At 39.9% G+C, this 15,118-nt stretch overlaps 1 protein-coding gene across 1 annotated transcript in view; it reads left to right on the top strand.

Annotated features, from left to right (window-relative positions):
- The window catches only part of LOC109928522 (cytoplasmic dynein 2 heavy chain 1), a 534,366-nt gene that overhangs the window by 463,275 nt on the left and 55,973 nt on the right, over positions 1-15,118 (top strand). The window contains exons 84-85 of the mRNA XM_048597671.1: positions 1-117; positions 7,629-7,838. Of these exons, the coding sequence (XP_048453628.1) occupies positions 1-117; positions 7,629-7,838 (327 nt within the window). The remainder of the gene's footprint in view (positions 118-7,628; positions 7,839-15,118) is intronic.

The raw sequence follows: 15,118 nt of genomic DNA, 5'->3' as shown, positions 1-15,118 counted from the left end.
GTAATTTCCCAGCTTCGGATTCTGAGCAGGTCAATGACAGCTGGCAGCAAGTTTGACAGAGATATTTGGTCCAATGAATTGTCTCCTATTCTCAACCTCTGGAAGAAACTTAATCAGGTAAGTTACTGTTCAAATGAAAATCATTGTCTGGAATTTCCTCAGAACCCAAAAGAACTGGTAAAGACAAGCAAAGAGACATCAAAGTCTCAGGCATCCCAAGTAGTAAACCCTTGCATTGTGAATTTAACATGTTTCATATATTGTTTACCATTCTCATGGTCAGTGATGTTTATTTACCAACAACATCCAATAAAATGAATATAATGCAGATAGAATTATTGCACTCATTTCCTTCCTAGTGTAGGAAGTAGCACAGCAAGACACGATGACTAGAAAAACATGATGGCAACATTGTAGGGAAAGTACATACATTCATACACAACACCAGTTAAATAGGGAACATGGAATACATGTATATTATGAAGAATAATCTATGCACATGAATGCCCATTACCTCTGCCTCTGTTCTCTTTTTAGTACTGTACGAGTTAATCTCTATTGCTTTTTCCTACTGTTTCTGACAAAATGCATCACCTCATACTTGGTAGTGTTAAATTCCATCTGCCATTTGCATGCCCATTTTGCAATCTTATTTCTGTTGTGTTCTTGCAAAGATTTGTAGCTCGGGTTGTAGATGAGGTTGTTGGCTTGCTTGCCAAGCTGGTTAGTTATTGTACAGACGTTTCGTCACCATGCTAGATAACATCATCAGTGTGGTCTCCGATGAAGCGATGTTATTCCACTCCGCTTGGTATTTATCTGATCCAGTCTGTTAAGTTGGGTTGTGTCATTTCCGGTTCTGTTCTGCATTGGTTTGTATACAGGGTCTAATTCCACATGTTAGTTGATTGCGTTACGGGTTGAAAACCAGGCCTCTAGGAATTCCCGTGCATGTCTGTGATTGGCTTGAGCTGGGATGGTCACATTGTGCCAGTTAAATTGATGGCCTTCATTGTCCGAGTGCCCTGAGATGAGGGAAAGTTTGTTGTGTCATTTGGCTGCTAGCTGGTGTTTGTGTATCCTGATGGCTAGTTTCCTTTCAGTCTGACCAATGTAATGTTTGCTGCAAGACATTGCAAGGTATTTTGTAAACCACAGTGATCCTGCATGTCATGGGTATGGTGTCTTTGGTCCTTGTGAGTATTTGTCATAGTGTGCTACCATGATGCCTAGTGCTCGCAGGAGTCTTGTTGTCAGTTCTGATATGTTCTAATATGATATCAGAACTGACAATGAGACTCCTGCGACCACTAGGAATCATGGTAGCACACAAACCCACTGTCACACTATGACAAACACTCACAAGGAACAATGACCCCATACCCATGACATGCAGGACCAACGTGGTTTACAAAATACCTTGCAATGACTGCAGCAAACATTACATTGGCCAGACCGGAAGGAAACTAGCCATCAGGATTCACGAACACCAGCTAGCAGCCAAATGACACGACAAACTTTCCCTCATCTCAGTGCACTTGGACAATGAAGGCCATCAATTTAACTGGGACAGTGTGACCATCCTAGTTCAAGCCAACCACAGACATGCACGGGAATTCCTAGAGGCTGGCTTTCAACCCGTAATGCAAACATGTGGAATTAGACCCCGTATACAAACCAATGCTGAACAGAACCGGAAATGACACAACCCAACTTAACAGATTGGATCAGATAAATACCAAGCGGAGTGGAATAACATCACTTAATCGGAGGCCGCACTGATGATGTTACCTAGCATGGTGACAAAATGTCTGTACATTAACCAGCCAGCTTGGCGAGCAGGCCAACAGCCTCATCCTATTTGTGTCTTGTAGTTTATTGGTATCAACCTCATTGTCAGCCACTCCTCCAAGTTTGGTATCATAGCAAAATTTAAAATTTCATTCTATATTCTGATATCCTAGTGATTTAATAAAAGTGGTGCTAGCACTGAACTTTTGGGATCACCATTGTCTACCGTGCTCCAGCTGGAAAGTCACCATGACTCTTTTTCTCCTTAAACCAATTTTTTTGATCCACACTGAAGCATTCACTTACTTCAGTTTTATTAACTAGTCTTTTATAAGATGGTTTGTCAAATGCATTCTTAAAATCCTGAAGGAAAGCATTGACAGTGTTCTTAACCTTCTCTGTTACTGCATCAAAAAACTCAATTAGTCAAGTTTATTCCACCTTTTACAAGCACAAAGATTATCGTTTGCCTCTCCGAGCACCTGTGATTTGTTTCCCTGATCATTGTTTGTAAAACTTAGTCCATCTCAGATATTCTACTGACTGGCGTGTAATTTCTTTGAATGTCCTTACCAGCTTTCTTTAATGAACCTGTCACTTTTGCCACTCTCCAATCTCCTGGCACCTCCCCTGTGTCTCGGTGATTAGGAGACTATGTCAAGCCCTTACACTCCAACTTTCTTTAGCAACCTAGGATGCCCGTGAATAGAACCAGGCAACGTTTCCATTTTTAGCATTGACAACCTTTCAATTATATACTTCCTATCACTTTTCACCCCATCTATTCCCTTTATCCCTATCTGCACTTCTACCAATGTTTTGGCAGCATTCTCTTCTTTTGTAAACACAGGTACAAAGTAGTAATTGAGTATTCTAGCCTTGCCTTATGCCTTTCAGGACAAATCACCTTCTTTGCCATAAAGGCTCCACTGCATCTCTTACTGTCAGCTACATCTGAGAAAGATGTTAACTCCCATTCTGTCGTCTCTGTTGTCTCTGTTCGACTGTTATTTTCTACTTCACATTCCTCTCAACTTGTTGTATTTGGCCAGGTTGTTGCTTGAAGAATTCATGGACATGCATCACATGTATTTTGCACACTTGTTTGGTTTATCATATTCTCTAACTCCCTCGTCCTTCTCAGGAGCTTGCTTCGATTCCCTTTCACCCTTGTAGGGATATTACTAGTCTGTTGGGATTTTACTGATGGCTCCCTTTTGGTTTTTCATGTCAGTCTTTCATTCCACTTTATCCTGGCTAGATTCTCTCTGATCTCATTGAAGTTAGACCTTTTCAAATTTAGAATTTTGGCTTTAGATTGTTTCTTGTTCTTATCCATTACTAATGTACAACATACTATAGAATTATCATGTTTATGCAAGTGTCAGCCTGCTGATGTTTGATCAACGTAACCGACCCCACCCCAACCTCCCTCATTTCCCAGCAACAGATCCAGCAATGCTTCCTTTTTGGTTGTATTGAGAAGATAGCGATTAAAAGAGTTCTCCTTAATGCACTCCAATATTCATCTCCCTCTTACCCTTTTACTCAAAGATTATTCCCAATTGATATTTGAGTGATTGAATGTTCTTCAGGATTACTGCTCTATAGTTTTTTGCACTTTTCTGTGATTTTCCTACACAAGTTCTGCTATTTCTTTCTCGCTTATTTGGAAGCCAGTAGCTCATTCCAAAGTAATATGACTACCCACATTTTGCTTCTTAGCTCTGATCAAATGAATTCTGTCTTTGCTGTTTCAAGGATATCCTTTCTTTCCAACATGGCAATGTATGGTCATTACTGCTACCTCACCTTTTTTTCACTTTTCTAAACTGTGTATCGATGAATATTGCTCACATCATGTTTCTTATTTTTCCCTATAGCTCACCAATCTTACTTATCTCACTTTTATATTTATGTAGATGCATTATAACTGTTTTTATATTTTAGTCTTAATCTTCTCCTCTCTAATTCAACATTAATTCCATCTTGAGTATTATCTGTACAAATATAGATATATAAATAAAGCTGATCTGGGCTGCACACCGCACTAGTTCAAACTGATGTATATTTAGTAACAAGTTACCATATGTACAGATGCACAGTGAGTTGGATTCACCAGAGCCTGTTTCATCGGGAAACAGACTCGTCGGTCCAACTCATCTGCATCGACCAGACATCCCTCTAAACCCTTGCTATTCATATACCCATCCAGATAGCTTCCTAATCATAGTCTAGCTATTAACATATAGCTATAAGACCCATGTCCCACACTACTCAATACTCTCATTACTTTATGCACCATATTCCTCTTTTCTATTTTTATACACTAGTGCCAACTCCCTGCCAACTTAATTTGAGCCCCCTCCAACTACCAGTGAACTTTGTTGAGAGCATATTTGTCCCAGCTCTGGAGTTGCAACTCGTCCTTATTGAATAGTTGTTCCCTGCCCAGAACTGGTCCCAGTGTCCCAAAGATGTGAAGCTTTCCCTCATGCACCAATGCATTGATCCTCCTTATCTTCCTATTTCTACTTACACTAGCACGTGGTACCAGTAGTAATCCATAGAACACTACATTTGAGGTCCTAGGTATTCTCTCGCTGGGGTCAGGGTAAAGTATTTCATGTAGAGGGTGCAAACCATTCTGCATGGGGTTGGAAATGAGCCAGAAGTTGTGGCACACTTTGCTACCAATGGCATATAGAGAGTTGAGAGTCCTACATTCAGATTTTCAGGAGCTAGGAATAAAGTTGTGGTAAATATGCAATTGAACACCCACCGTATTCATCAAATAGCAAATGTGATCAAGACATATTTGACAGATTTCTCAGCAATTCCCAAGACTTTATGACATGGGGGCAATCAAATCTCATTAAACTTGCTCAGTTGTATGAAGGCAAATAGGAAAGGCAAACACAATATTGGCTTTCATTTCAAAGAGAATGGAGTATAAAAAATAGGGGGTCTTGATGCAACTATACAAGGCAATTCAGTCAGACAATACCTGTAATAGTATGAACAGTTTTGGTTCACTTGTCTACTCAAAGATAAACTAATATTGGAAGCAGTCCAGAGAAGGTTCACTGGGTTAATCCTGGGTATCAAGGGATATTTTTATGAAGAGAAGTTGAGTAGGTTGGCTGGTACTTAATTGGAGTTTAGAAGAATGAGAAGTGACCTTGTAACACACAAGAATCTTAGAGGGCTTGATGGGATAGATGTGAAGATGTTGTTTCCCCTAGTTGGAGAGTCTAGGATCAGAAGGCATAATCTCAGAGTTGGGTGTTACCCTTTTAAGACAGAGATGAGGAGAAATATTTCTGTCAGAGGGTGGTTAATTTGTGAAATTCTTTATCACAGAAAGCTGGATCATTAAGTATATTTGGAGCTGAGATAGACAGATTTCTAATGAGTAGGGAAATCAAGACTTATGTGATGAAAATGGAGTTGAGTATAATCAGATCAGCCATGATCTCATTGATTGGCAGAGCGGACTCAATGGACCAAAGGCCTACTTCTGCTCCTATGTTTTATGGAATACATTAAAGGATCAATTAAACAGATTTTTAATCCACAACAGAGCCAAGAGTTATCAAAGGCAAGCAAAAAAGTGGAGTTAACATCACATTCAGCTACGTTCTTATTGAATGACAGAACAGGTTCACAGCGCCAATTAATCTAGTCCTGCTCCTATTTCTTATAATCTTATGAAATAACTTTTGGAAATTCATTTACACTACACTAACGCTCTCTGATACTTATTAAAATGTCAATTTTGTTAAATGCAACTTCCTTTTAGTAAATCCATGTTGGCTTTCTTTAATTAGTTTATATTTGCCCAAATGACTTAATTTTGTCCCAGATAGCTGTTTCTCAAAGTTTTCTCACCACCTCACTGACTGGACTGTAATTGCTGGGTTTATGCTTACACTGATGTGACTTCAACTGGATCATTGTGTTCAATTTGGTGCACCATGCTAAAGGAATGTTGTCAAAGTTTTGGAGAAAGAACTGAAGAGATTTACTAGAATACGGAATCAGAAACACTGGCTCTCATTTATGTGGGAAAGCTAGAATTGTTCCTTTATGCAAAACAGTATAAAAGGAAACTTAATATATATTTTCAAAACTGTGAGAGGCCTTGGTAGAATAACAATAAATAAGGACAAACTGGGTCCAATGCACACGTGTCAGTAACGTAGCAAATAAATTTAAGATAATTATCAAAAAAGCCAGAACCAATATCAGGAATATTTTTACTCAGTTGTAATCTGGAATTCACAGCCTGAAACTATGATGGTCAGAGTTTCATTAGTAATTTTCAAAAGGAATTTGAAAAATATTACAGGGCTACATCTGGTGTAAGAAATGAAAATGTAACCAAAGGAACGTAAGTAAGCCGTTCGACCCTGATAGCATGCTCAGCTAGATATTCAATAGGATTATGGCTAATCTCACATTTCTCATGTCCACTTTCCTACATTTTCCACATAAGCATTGATTCCCCTATCGTTGAGAATATATCTATCTGAGCATTAAATATACCCAAGGATTCTGCCCCCACAGTTCTCTGTGGCATGGAGTTCCAAAGACTCACTACCCTCTGAGAGAAGAAATTCCTCCTAATCCCAGTCTTCAATTGGTGTCCCTTTATTCTAAGACAATGTCTTTCAGCCTTAGATTCTCCAATGAGAGGTAACATCCTCTAAGCATTTAGTCTGTCAAGCTTCTTAAGATTCCTCGACGTTCAATGAGATCACCTTTCATTCTTCTGCACTCCACTGAGTAGAGTCCCCAACCTGTTTAGCCTTTACTCGTAAGACAATCCCACTATTCCAGGGACCACCCTAGTGAACCTTTTCTAAATTGCCTACAGTGAAATAATTTCCTGATACCTGATTCAAAGTCTATTTGGGGCAATTGAGATGTTTCTGACTTTCAGAAGACAATTTTATCACACCCTGTGAGGTGGAAAGCACGTGATGAAACATTGGTCTTACACTCTGCCCGACATTGCTCTCCATTGACTTACTACTTTAAGTTTGCTCTTACTGTCTTGATATCTAGCCATTTACGTCTGGTTAAGAAGGCGTTTAACGTGATTGCCTTCATTTCTGAGACCTTTGAGTTTAGGAGTTGGGACGTCATGTTCAGGTTGTACAAGACGTTGGTGAGGTCTCTTCTGGAGTACTGTGCAGTTCTGATCGCCCTATTATAGGAAGGATATTGTTAAACTGGAGAGGGTTCAGAAAAGATTGACCAAGGTGTGCTGGGAATGGAGGTTTGAGTTATAAAAATAGGCTGGATCGGCTGGGTTTTTTTTTAGTGGAGCGTAGGAGATTGAGGGGTGACCTTATAGAGGTTTATAAAATCATGAGAGGCATTAATAAGATGAGTAGCAAAAGTCTTTTCCCTAAGATAGAAGAGTTCAAAACTAGGGGACATATTTTTAAAGTGAGAGGAGAAAGATTTAAATAGGACATGATGGGCAACTTTTTTTTACACAGAGAGTGGCTAGTGTGTGGAATGACTGTCAAAGGAAGTGGTGGATGCAGGTACAGTTATAATGTTTAAAATACATTTGAATAAGTACATGAATAGGAATGATTTGGAGGAATATGGGCCAAAAGCAGGCATGTGGGATTGGTTTAGTTGGGAACATGGTCAGCATGGACTAGTTGGACTGAAGAGGCTGTTTCCATACTTTATGACTGCGATTCTATGAAAAAAAATGATATTCTATCAAAATAGAAAACTATTTACAAAATAGTATTCAATCAGCAGTTTTATATTTTTGACTCTTTTCTTTATTAACGTTTCTCTCTTCTTCCCAGGGCTCTCAACTGATTCATCAAAAAATATCCCCGCCAAATGAGAAGCAGGGCTCTCCTATCCAGTCATTCATCGCCTTGGAACAATACAATGCCATCCGCCTGGTGCAAAGCATCCATCAGTCTCTGGCAGCAATGAGCAAAGTGATAAGGGGAACGTCTTTACTGACATCTTCTGTGCAGAAGCTGGCCACTGCATTAATGAATCAAGAGGTATGGATTGACCTTTTGAAAAAGATATTTTGAATTCATACTGCATTATGTATTCATTTAACGTAAGCAATTGTTCATTAACTACTTATCCCCCAGTTTCTGATTCTGGCTGAGAGATGTGAATATTTTTATATTCATTTATGGGATGGAGGCATTGTTTACTAGCCCAAACTTATGGCTCATGTCTAATTGTCCTAGAAAAGTTAAAGGTAAGTTTCCTTCTTGAACCACTGTCATCCTTGGGTCGGGGGACACCCACAATGCTGTTAGGAAGGGATTCCAGGATATTGCTCCAGCAACAATGAAGATACAAAGATGTAATTTCAAGTCAGGTTGGTGAATGTCTTGGAGGGGATCTTGCAGGTGATGATGTTCCCACGTTATGTACTGCTCTTGTCCTTCAAAATGGTAGTTGTCACAGGTTTGGAAGGTATTGTCCCAGGGGCCTGTATATAGTACACACTGCTGCCAGGGTCAAGGGAGTGAACGATGAAGGTTTTAAATGATATTCCACTCAAGGGGGCTCCTTTATCTTGGATGGTATTAAGAGTTGTTGGAAATGCGGGCAATGCAGAGTATTCCTTCACAAGCCTGACTTGTGTCTTGTAGATCGTGTACAGGCTTTGGGGAGACAGCAGTGAGTTACCCATCACAGAATTTCCAGCTTTTAACCTTCTTCTAGCTACAGTGTTTGTACAACTGACCCAAGATAGTTTCTGGTGAATTGTAAACTCTTGAAATCTTGATAATGCAATATTGGATGATGGTAGTACCATCTAATGTCAAGGAGCGATGGTTAGATTTTCTGTTATTGGAGATGATCATTGCCTGGCAACTGTGTGACTCTAATGTAAGTTTCCCCTTGTCAGCCTAAACCTTGACATTGTCTGAGTCTTTCTGCATTTGCACTTGGACTGCTTCACTATCTGAGGAGTCATAAATGGTGCTGAACATTTGCAATCATCGGCCGCCATCCCAATTTTGACTTGAAGGAGAGGTTATTGATGAAACAGTTGAAGTTGGGCCTAGGACACTATCCTAAGGAATTCCTACAGAATTGTCCTGGAACTGAGATGACTGACCTTCAACAACCACAACCATCTTTCTATAAACTAGATATGATTCCATTCTGTGAATAGTTTGCCCCAATCCCCATTGACTCCAGTTTTGCTAGGGCTCCTGGATGCCACAGCGTGTCAGATACTTTCTTGATATCAAAGGCAATCACTCTTATCTCACCTCTGAAGTTTTGACTCTTTTCTGTCTGTTTGGAGCAAGGCTATTATATGGTCATGGACTGTGTTGCCCTGGCAGAACTCACATTGAGCAAGTGTCACTTGATAGTACTAAAAATAACCACTTTCATCAATTTGCTGATTACTGAGAGTTGACGTTTAGGGCAGTAATTGGCTGGGTTACTTTCTCCTGCTTTTCATGGACTGGCCATACCAGGGCAATTTTCCACATTGCTATGATGTGGCAGTACTGTTTGGCCAAGGGCAGTTCTGGGTCCAGAATACAAGTCTTCAATACTATTTCCGAATGTTGTCAGGCCCATAGCCTTTGCAACATCCAGGACCATCAATCTTCTCTTGATATGTGAAGTGAATCAAATTGGCTGAAAACTGGGAATGTGTGATGCTGGGTACCCCCTGTTGGAGAATGAGATAGATCATCCAACCAGCACTTCTAGCTGAAGATGGAGGCAAATGTTTCAGTCTAGTCCTTTGCACTAATGTACTGAGCTCCCATATCATTAAGATTATTTGTGGAGCCTCCTCCTCCAGTGAGTTGTTCAATCGTGCACCACCATTCATGATTGGGTATGACTGGACTGCATAGCTTAGATCCAGTCTGTTGGTTGGTCCCAATACTGACCCCTGTGGTACCCCATCTGACAGAGATTTCTAATCGGAAAAACACCACTTAACCATCACCTTCTGCTCCCTGCCACACCACCAATTGTGGGTTCAATTTGCCAAATTCCTTTGCATCCCAAAGGCTTTTATCTTTATCAAAAGCCTTGCTGAGGGCTTAACTGACTTATACTGTCTATGCCTTTCTGATTCACTTGCTGTCTCTTCTAACTTTGGCCCTTCAATTCCCCTGTTGAATGTTCTCAGTGGATCCCACCTCCTGCCAAATTAGTTTATAACCTCCCCAGTAGCATAAGCAATCCTCCCAGCAAGGATGGTGGTCCCATTTGCTTCAGATGCAATCTGTCTGCCTTATAAAGCTCCCACCACCCCCAAAGTTGGTTCCACTATCCCAAGAGTCTAAAGCCCTCCCTCATGCATCATCTCTTCAACCACACATTCATTTAGACTTACCTCCTATTCCTATACTCACTTGCACATGAGATTGCAACCTTTTGGGTCCTGTTCTTTAATTTTCTTCCTAGCTCTCTAAAATCTGCTTTCAGGACCTCATCCTTTTCTTTTCCATCCTGTTGGTACCGATGTGTACCACAATCTCTGTTTGTTAGCCCTCCCCCTTAAGAATACCATGCAGCTGTTCAGTGACATCCCTGATCCTGGCACCAGAGAGGCAAATACTACCCTGGAGTCTCTTTTCTGGCCACAGAAATACCTGTCAGTCTACTTTATAATTGAATCCCCGACCTCTATAGCCCTGTTTTTCTTTTTCCTCCCCTATTGTGCAACAATCCAACCCATGGTGCCATGAATTTAGCTGCTGCAGCTTTCCTCTGCACAATCCCATAAGACCACCCTCGGGCGACTGTCTGTGTGGAGTTTGCACGTTCTCCCTGTGTCTGCGTGGGTTTCCTCCGGGTGCTCTGGTTTCCTCCCACAGCCCAAAGACGTGCAAGCTAGGTGTATTGGCCATGCTAAATTACCCGTAGTGTTCAGGGATGTGTACATTAGGTGGGTTATGAGGGATGGGTCTGGGTGGGGCAATGTGGACTTTTTGGGGTAAAGGGCCTGTTTCCTCACTGTAGGGATTCTATGATCTATGATCAATGACCATAAGATATCGAAGCAGAATTGAGCCTTTGGAGCATTAAGTCTGCTCTGCCATTTGATCGTTGCCCTTACGTTTTCCCAATCACATTCTCTTGTCTTCTCCACGCAACTTTTAATCCCCTTACTAATCAAGAACATATCTATCTCTTTCTTAATGACAATCAGTGAAATATGGGTCCCAAATCTGCCCACAAAATTCCAAATGCAGCCATCTTCCCCTAACAGCATCCAAAACAGTATACCTGTTAGAAAGGGGATGGACGCAGGAGGTTCCTGCATTACTTGCTTCCCTCTACTCTGCCTGGTGGTCACCCATGACCTTTCTGCCTGTTCAATCTACACCTGTGACTTGACTACCTCACTGAACGTGCAATTTACGACTTGCTCAGCATCACAGACACTCCAAAGTGAATTCATCTGCAGTTCCAGCTCTGAAATGTGGTCCACCCAGTAGCTGCAGCTGGACACTTGTCGCACACATATTCACCAGAAAAAACTGAAGAATCCATGATTTGCCACATGGCTCAGAAGGACCATACCTCAGGTGCAAGCTCTGCTGCCTTGCCTTATTTTAAGCCCCTGAGTAGCTTTCTTTTCTAAAACAAAATTGTGCTACTGTTAACTTACTTCCCTTATCCTACTTTGCTTACTTATATTCCTTTATTACATTGGCCATGACTTTCACTTATTTCTGATGCTTCTCAGTTAATCCTGCAAGTACTCTGCAGGTTCATGAGCATTAGTATGCATTTCATGAATGTTTCCACTTTGTTATTTTCCCTTTTAGATTTACTTATGTGTAGTACTTTCCAGCTCAAGTTAAGGATCTGGTGGATTCCAGGAATTCACTGACTTGCTTGTTACCGCATTAGTCAAAAGACCATGAGAACATATTACTACGTACATAATTGAAATAGTCACAATGTCAATAGACCATTGACAAGAACCTAGCAAATCATTCCTGTTACAAACTATACCTAATCAGGTGACTGTCACTTCCAAGCTGGGATAATGACTGCATCAGGAATGATTTCCTGTTTTCTAAAAGTGAAATTATCTAAACTAAATCTCCCTCTTGTGCCATTTTGTATCTCATATAAGATCTTGTTTCTTTCTTTTAGACTATTTACTAAAGTGCACCTTTTGTGTTTATGCAATTCCTGACATTTGGATCATCTGGAATATCAGTTCAGTTAAGATTCAAATTGCATGGTGATTTATGATTGCTATTTCTACTTCTTTTCTATATTCATATCTTGCCTGGTCAAGAGTGTAGCTTCTTTTGTCAGAAACCATTAAGGACACTTGTCTGACAGCCTATACTTTAAAGCTAACTGTCTTACCGTAGTATTCTATATTATCCATTTTGTCATTGTCCCATTTTGAGAGTAAAGTCAGAGAGAAAACTGTTTATTTTGCAACAGTTCATACCTGAAGTTCTGTTTGTTCTCCGTGTAGATGCTGACTGACTTGCTGAGTGGTTCCAATATTTTCTCCTTTTAGAATCATAAAAATAGGCCGTTCCATTCAGCCTTACGTGTCTTTACTAGCTCTCTGACAGAGCAAATCACTTTATGCCACTTCCATGCTTTTTCTTTCTAGTCCTGCATTTCTTTTCTCTTCCGATAATGATCCTATTCTGTTTTGAAAGGCACTATTTCATCTGCTTATTTCACAGTCTTGAGTATATTCCACATACCAGCAGGTCGGTGTGTAAGTTAATTTTACTTCAAGTCGTCATCACTTTTTTTTGTCAGTCACCTTAAATCAAGGCCTTTGGTTCTTTTAATCTGGCCGCCAATGGGAATAATTTCTTCCTAGCTACTCAGTCTAGACTTCTCATCGTTTTTGAAAATTATATTCCAACATCAGGAGTATTTTTTGCTTTTGTTTCTCTCCTTTCTGATGCTTTTTCCAATTTGCAGACGGAGAAATTTGTTTCTGTAGATGCAGTTCTGGGGTTCTGTTGCCATTGCTTGTTTTATGAAGGTTTTCAAGAAAAGGCATGCTCAAAGAGCTAGTAACTTAAAGTAATTAATTCAGAACTGCATAAACAGTGCCACACAAAAGGAGAACAAGTAGACCATAGGTCCTAACATCTTTATTCTGATGAGAGAAAATTAATAAAGAAGTTCTGAAGTCAAGAGATAAATTCAAAGGATTTGTTCCTGCAGAATGGTAAACATCAGTCAATTAGCTTGTTAAATATTTGTAGTGCTATAAGGCCCCTAGTTGGCTATGATGTTCTTTTACATTTTTTAGCTTTACTACATAGTCAAGGGTTTCATATACAAAGCACTTATTCCAATTTCAAAATGTTGACAGATTTAATTAAGTACAACCTAGTTGTAAGAGGAACTACAAGTCAAATTTCAGTTAAATATGCAAAACATTTCCTAAGGGTAGAATTTTAATGAATAGCATTAGTAGGCTGCAAGCTGCATTGTAACACTGTCAAATGTAAAATGTTACATTTAATAAATTTACTCTTCTGAGCTTGAAAATGTTAATGCCCTTGAGATCCAAAGCAGAATATAACCTGGAGTTGCAGTCAAAAATAATTTGTTTATTTAGAAGGAAAATAATCACAGTTGATGATTTTTCTTTAATTGGAATCCCTGGTGTAACTAACATCACTCTATTCGTTCAAGTATCTCTATTAATCAATACTGATTATAATATGTTTGAAATTAGTTGCTGCCCAGGAGTGTTTCTTCAGCTAATGGAATGTTCCCATCAACCATGTCCCATTTATTGTCATACATTGTAAACCAGTAAAATAAGCAGAGCCTTATTTTCCTCCTGCCGAGAAAGTCACAAATTTTTGTGATCATGCGTCTACCTATATCAGTTGGGAGAATTTTATTGATCCCATGTTGGATCACTAGTTTCAAACTGTGATTGGTGATCATAAGGTCAGGACATATAAGGCATTACTGGGGACAAATGATGAGGATACATCAACAGCTTGCCTGAACTTTTTTAACTGTGGGAATTGTGGAAAGTGATAAAGTTTCACCAGTTTAGGTGAGGCTGCACCTCACCGCAAGGCATGAGCCTTGTTTAGAAGCTGGACATAAGTGGAGGCCTAAAGATTCACTTGTTGAAGCAAACCTTTCAAGCCTTTACTGTTACCATTTTTTATTCTTGCTACAGTTTGCTACATAATGTTTTACAAAATGAGTCATCTGTTTATATTACTTTATAATATTTTTAAATTATTCTTGATTGCTGACTGTCAAATAAATCTGTCAACATTTTGAAATTAGAATAAATCATCGTTGTCAATCGATCACTAATCAGTATAATTGTCTACATAGGAAATTCTGTGTCACTGGTCACGGGTTCTGTGGATCCTTGTGTAGCTGATGAGCTGATTCTAGAAGTGCATCTCCAAACACATATTTGGCAGGTGTTTTCTGGGAGGTGGAAGTAGTCCTTGACCTTGAGACCATTGGCATTCCTTTCTCGGATTCCATTTCTGTATGTAGTTTTGCCGAATGGTATTCTCGAAGAATTGATTTCCTGATACATGAGCTCCCTCCAAGTCAGTTTCTTCTGAATGAGGGTCTCCCATGTGTGACATTTATGTTGCATTTCTTGAAGGAAGCCTTCAGGGAGTCTTTGAAATGCTTCCTTTGCCCTCTTCTCAATCGAGTGCTTCTTTGAGCTGAGAGATGATTTGCTTTGGTAGTTTGGAACTCAGGAATCCTAAGCATTTGCCAGCCCGTTGGAGTTTGTTTTGGATGATTTTAACCTCAATGCTGTGAGCTGCAACCAGGACATTGTTGTTAGTACACCCGTCATCCCAGCTGATGAGGAGAATACATCTCAAACAGCATTGATGGTACTTTCTCAAAGGTCTTGAGGTGGATTTATTCGTAGATTAAATTTCAGAGCCGTATAGAAGAGTCAGCGGGATGACTTTTTTTATGCAGGGATCTTGCTATCAACATGGATGTCGCCATTGTCAAAGACTGTCATCCTTAGGTGTCCAAAGGCACCGATTGATTGTGATATTGAATCTCTGCTTTGATGTCAGCCTTACATGGGAGGTAGCTTCCCAGATCAGGGAAATGCTCCATGTTTGGAAGGATTCCTCAGCTGATCTTAAAGGAGAGATGGACTGGATCTTGACCTGGCACGGGTTAGTAAAAGATTTGACTCTTCTTGAGGTTGAGGCTGAGACCAATTGTTCAGTATGCTTCCATAAAGGCATTAAGTGAGGCTTGAAAATTCTATTCTGAGACTGCAGACATGACATTGACAGCTGCTTTCTTAAGTTCCACAGTGAGG

Source organism: Rhincodon typus, chromosome 6 (assembly GCF_021869965.1).
Source record: "Rhincodon typus isolate 14 chromosome 6, sRhiTyp1.1, whole genome shotgun sequence".
Classification (NCBI taxonomy): Eukaryota; Metazoa; Chordata; class Chondrichthyes; order Orectolobiformes; family Rhincodontidae; genus Rhincodon; species Rhincodon typus.
This window is presented reverse-complemented; position numbering and strand designations above follow the sequence as displayed.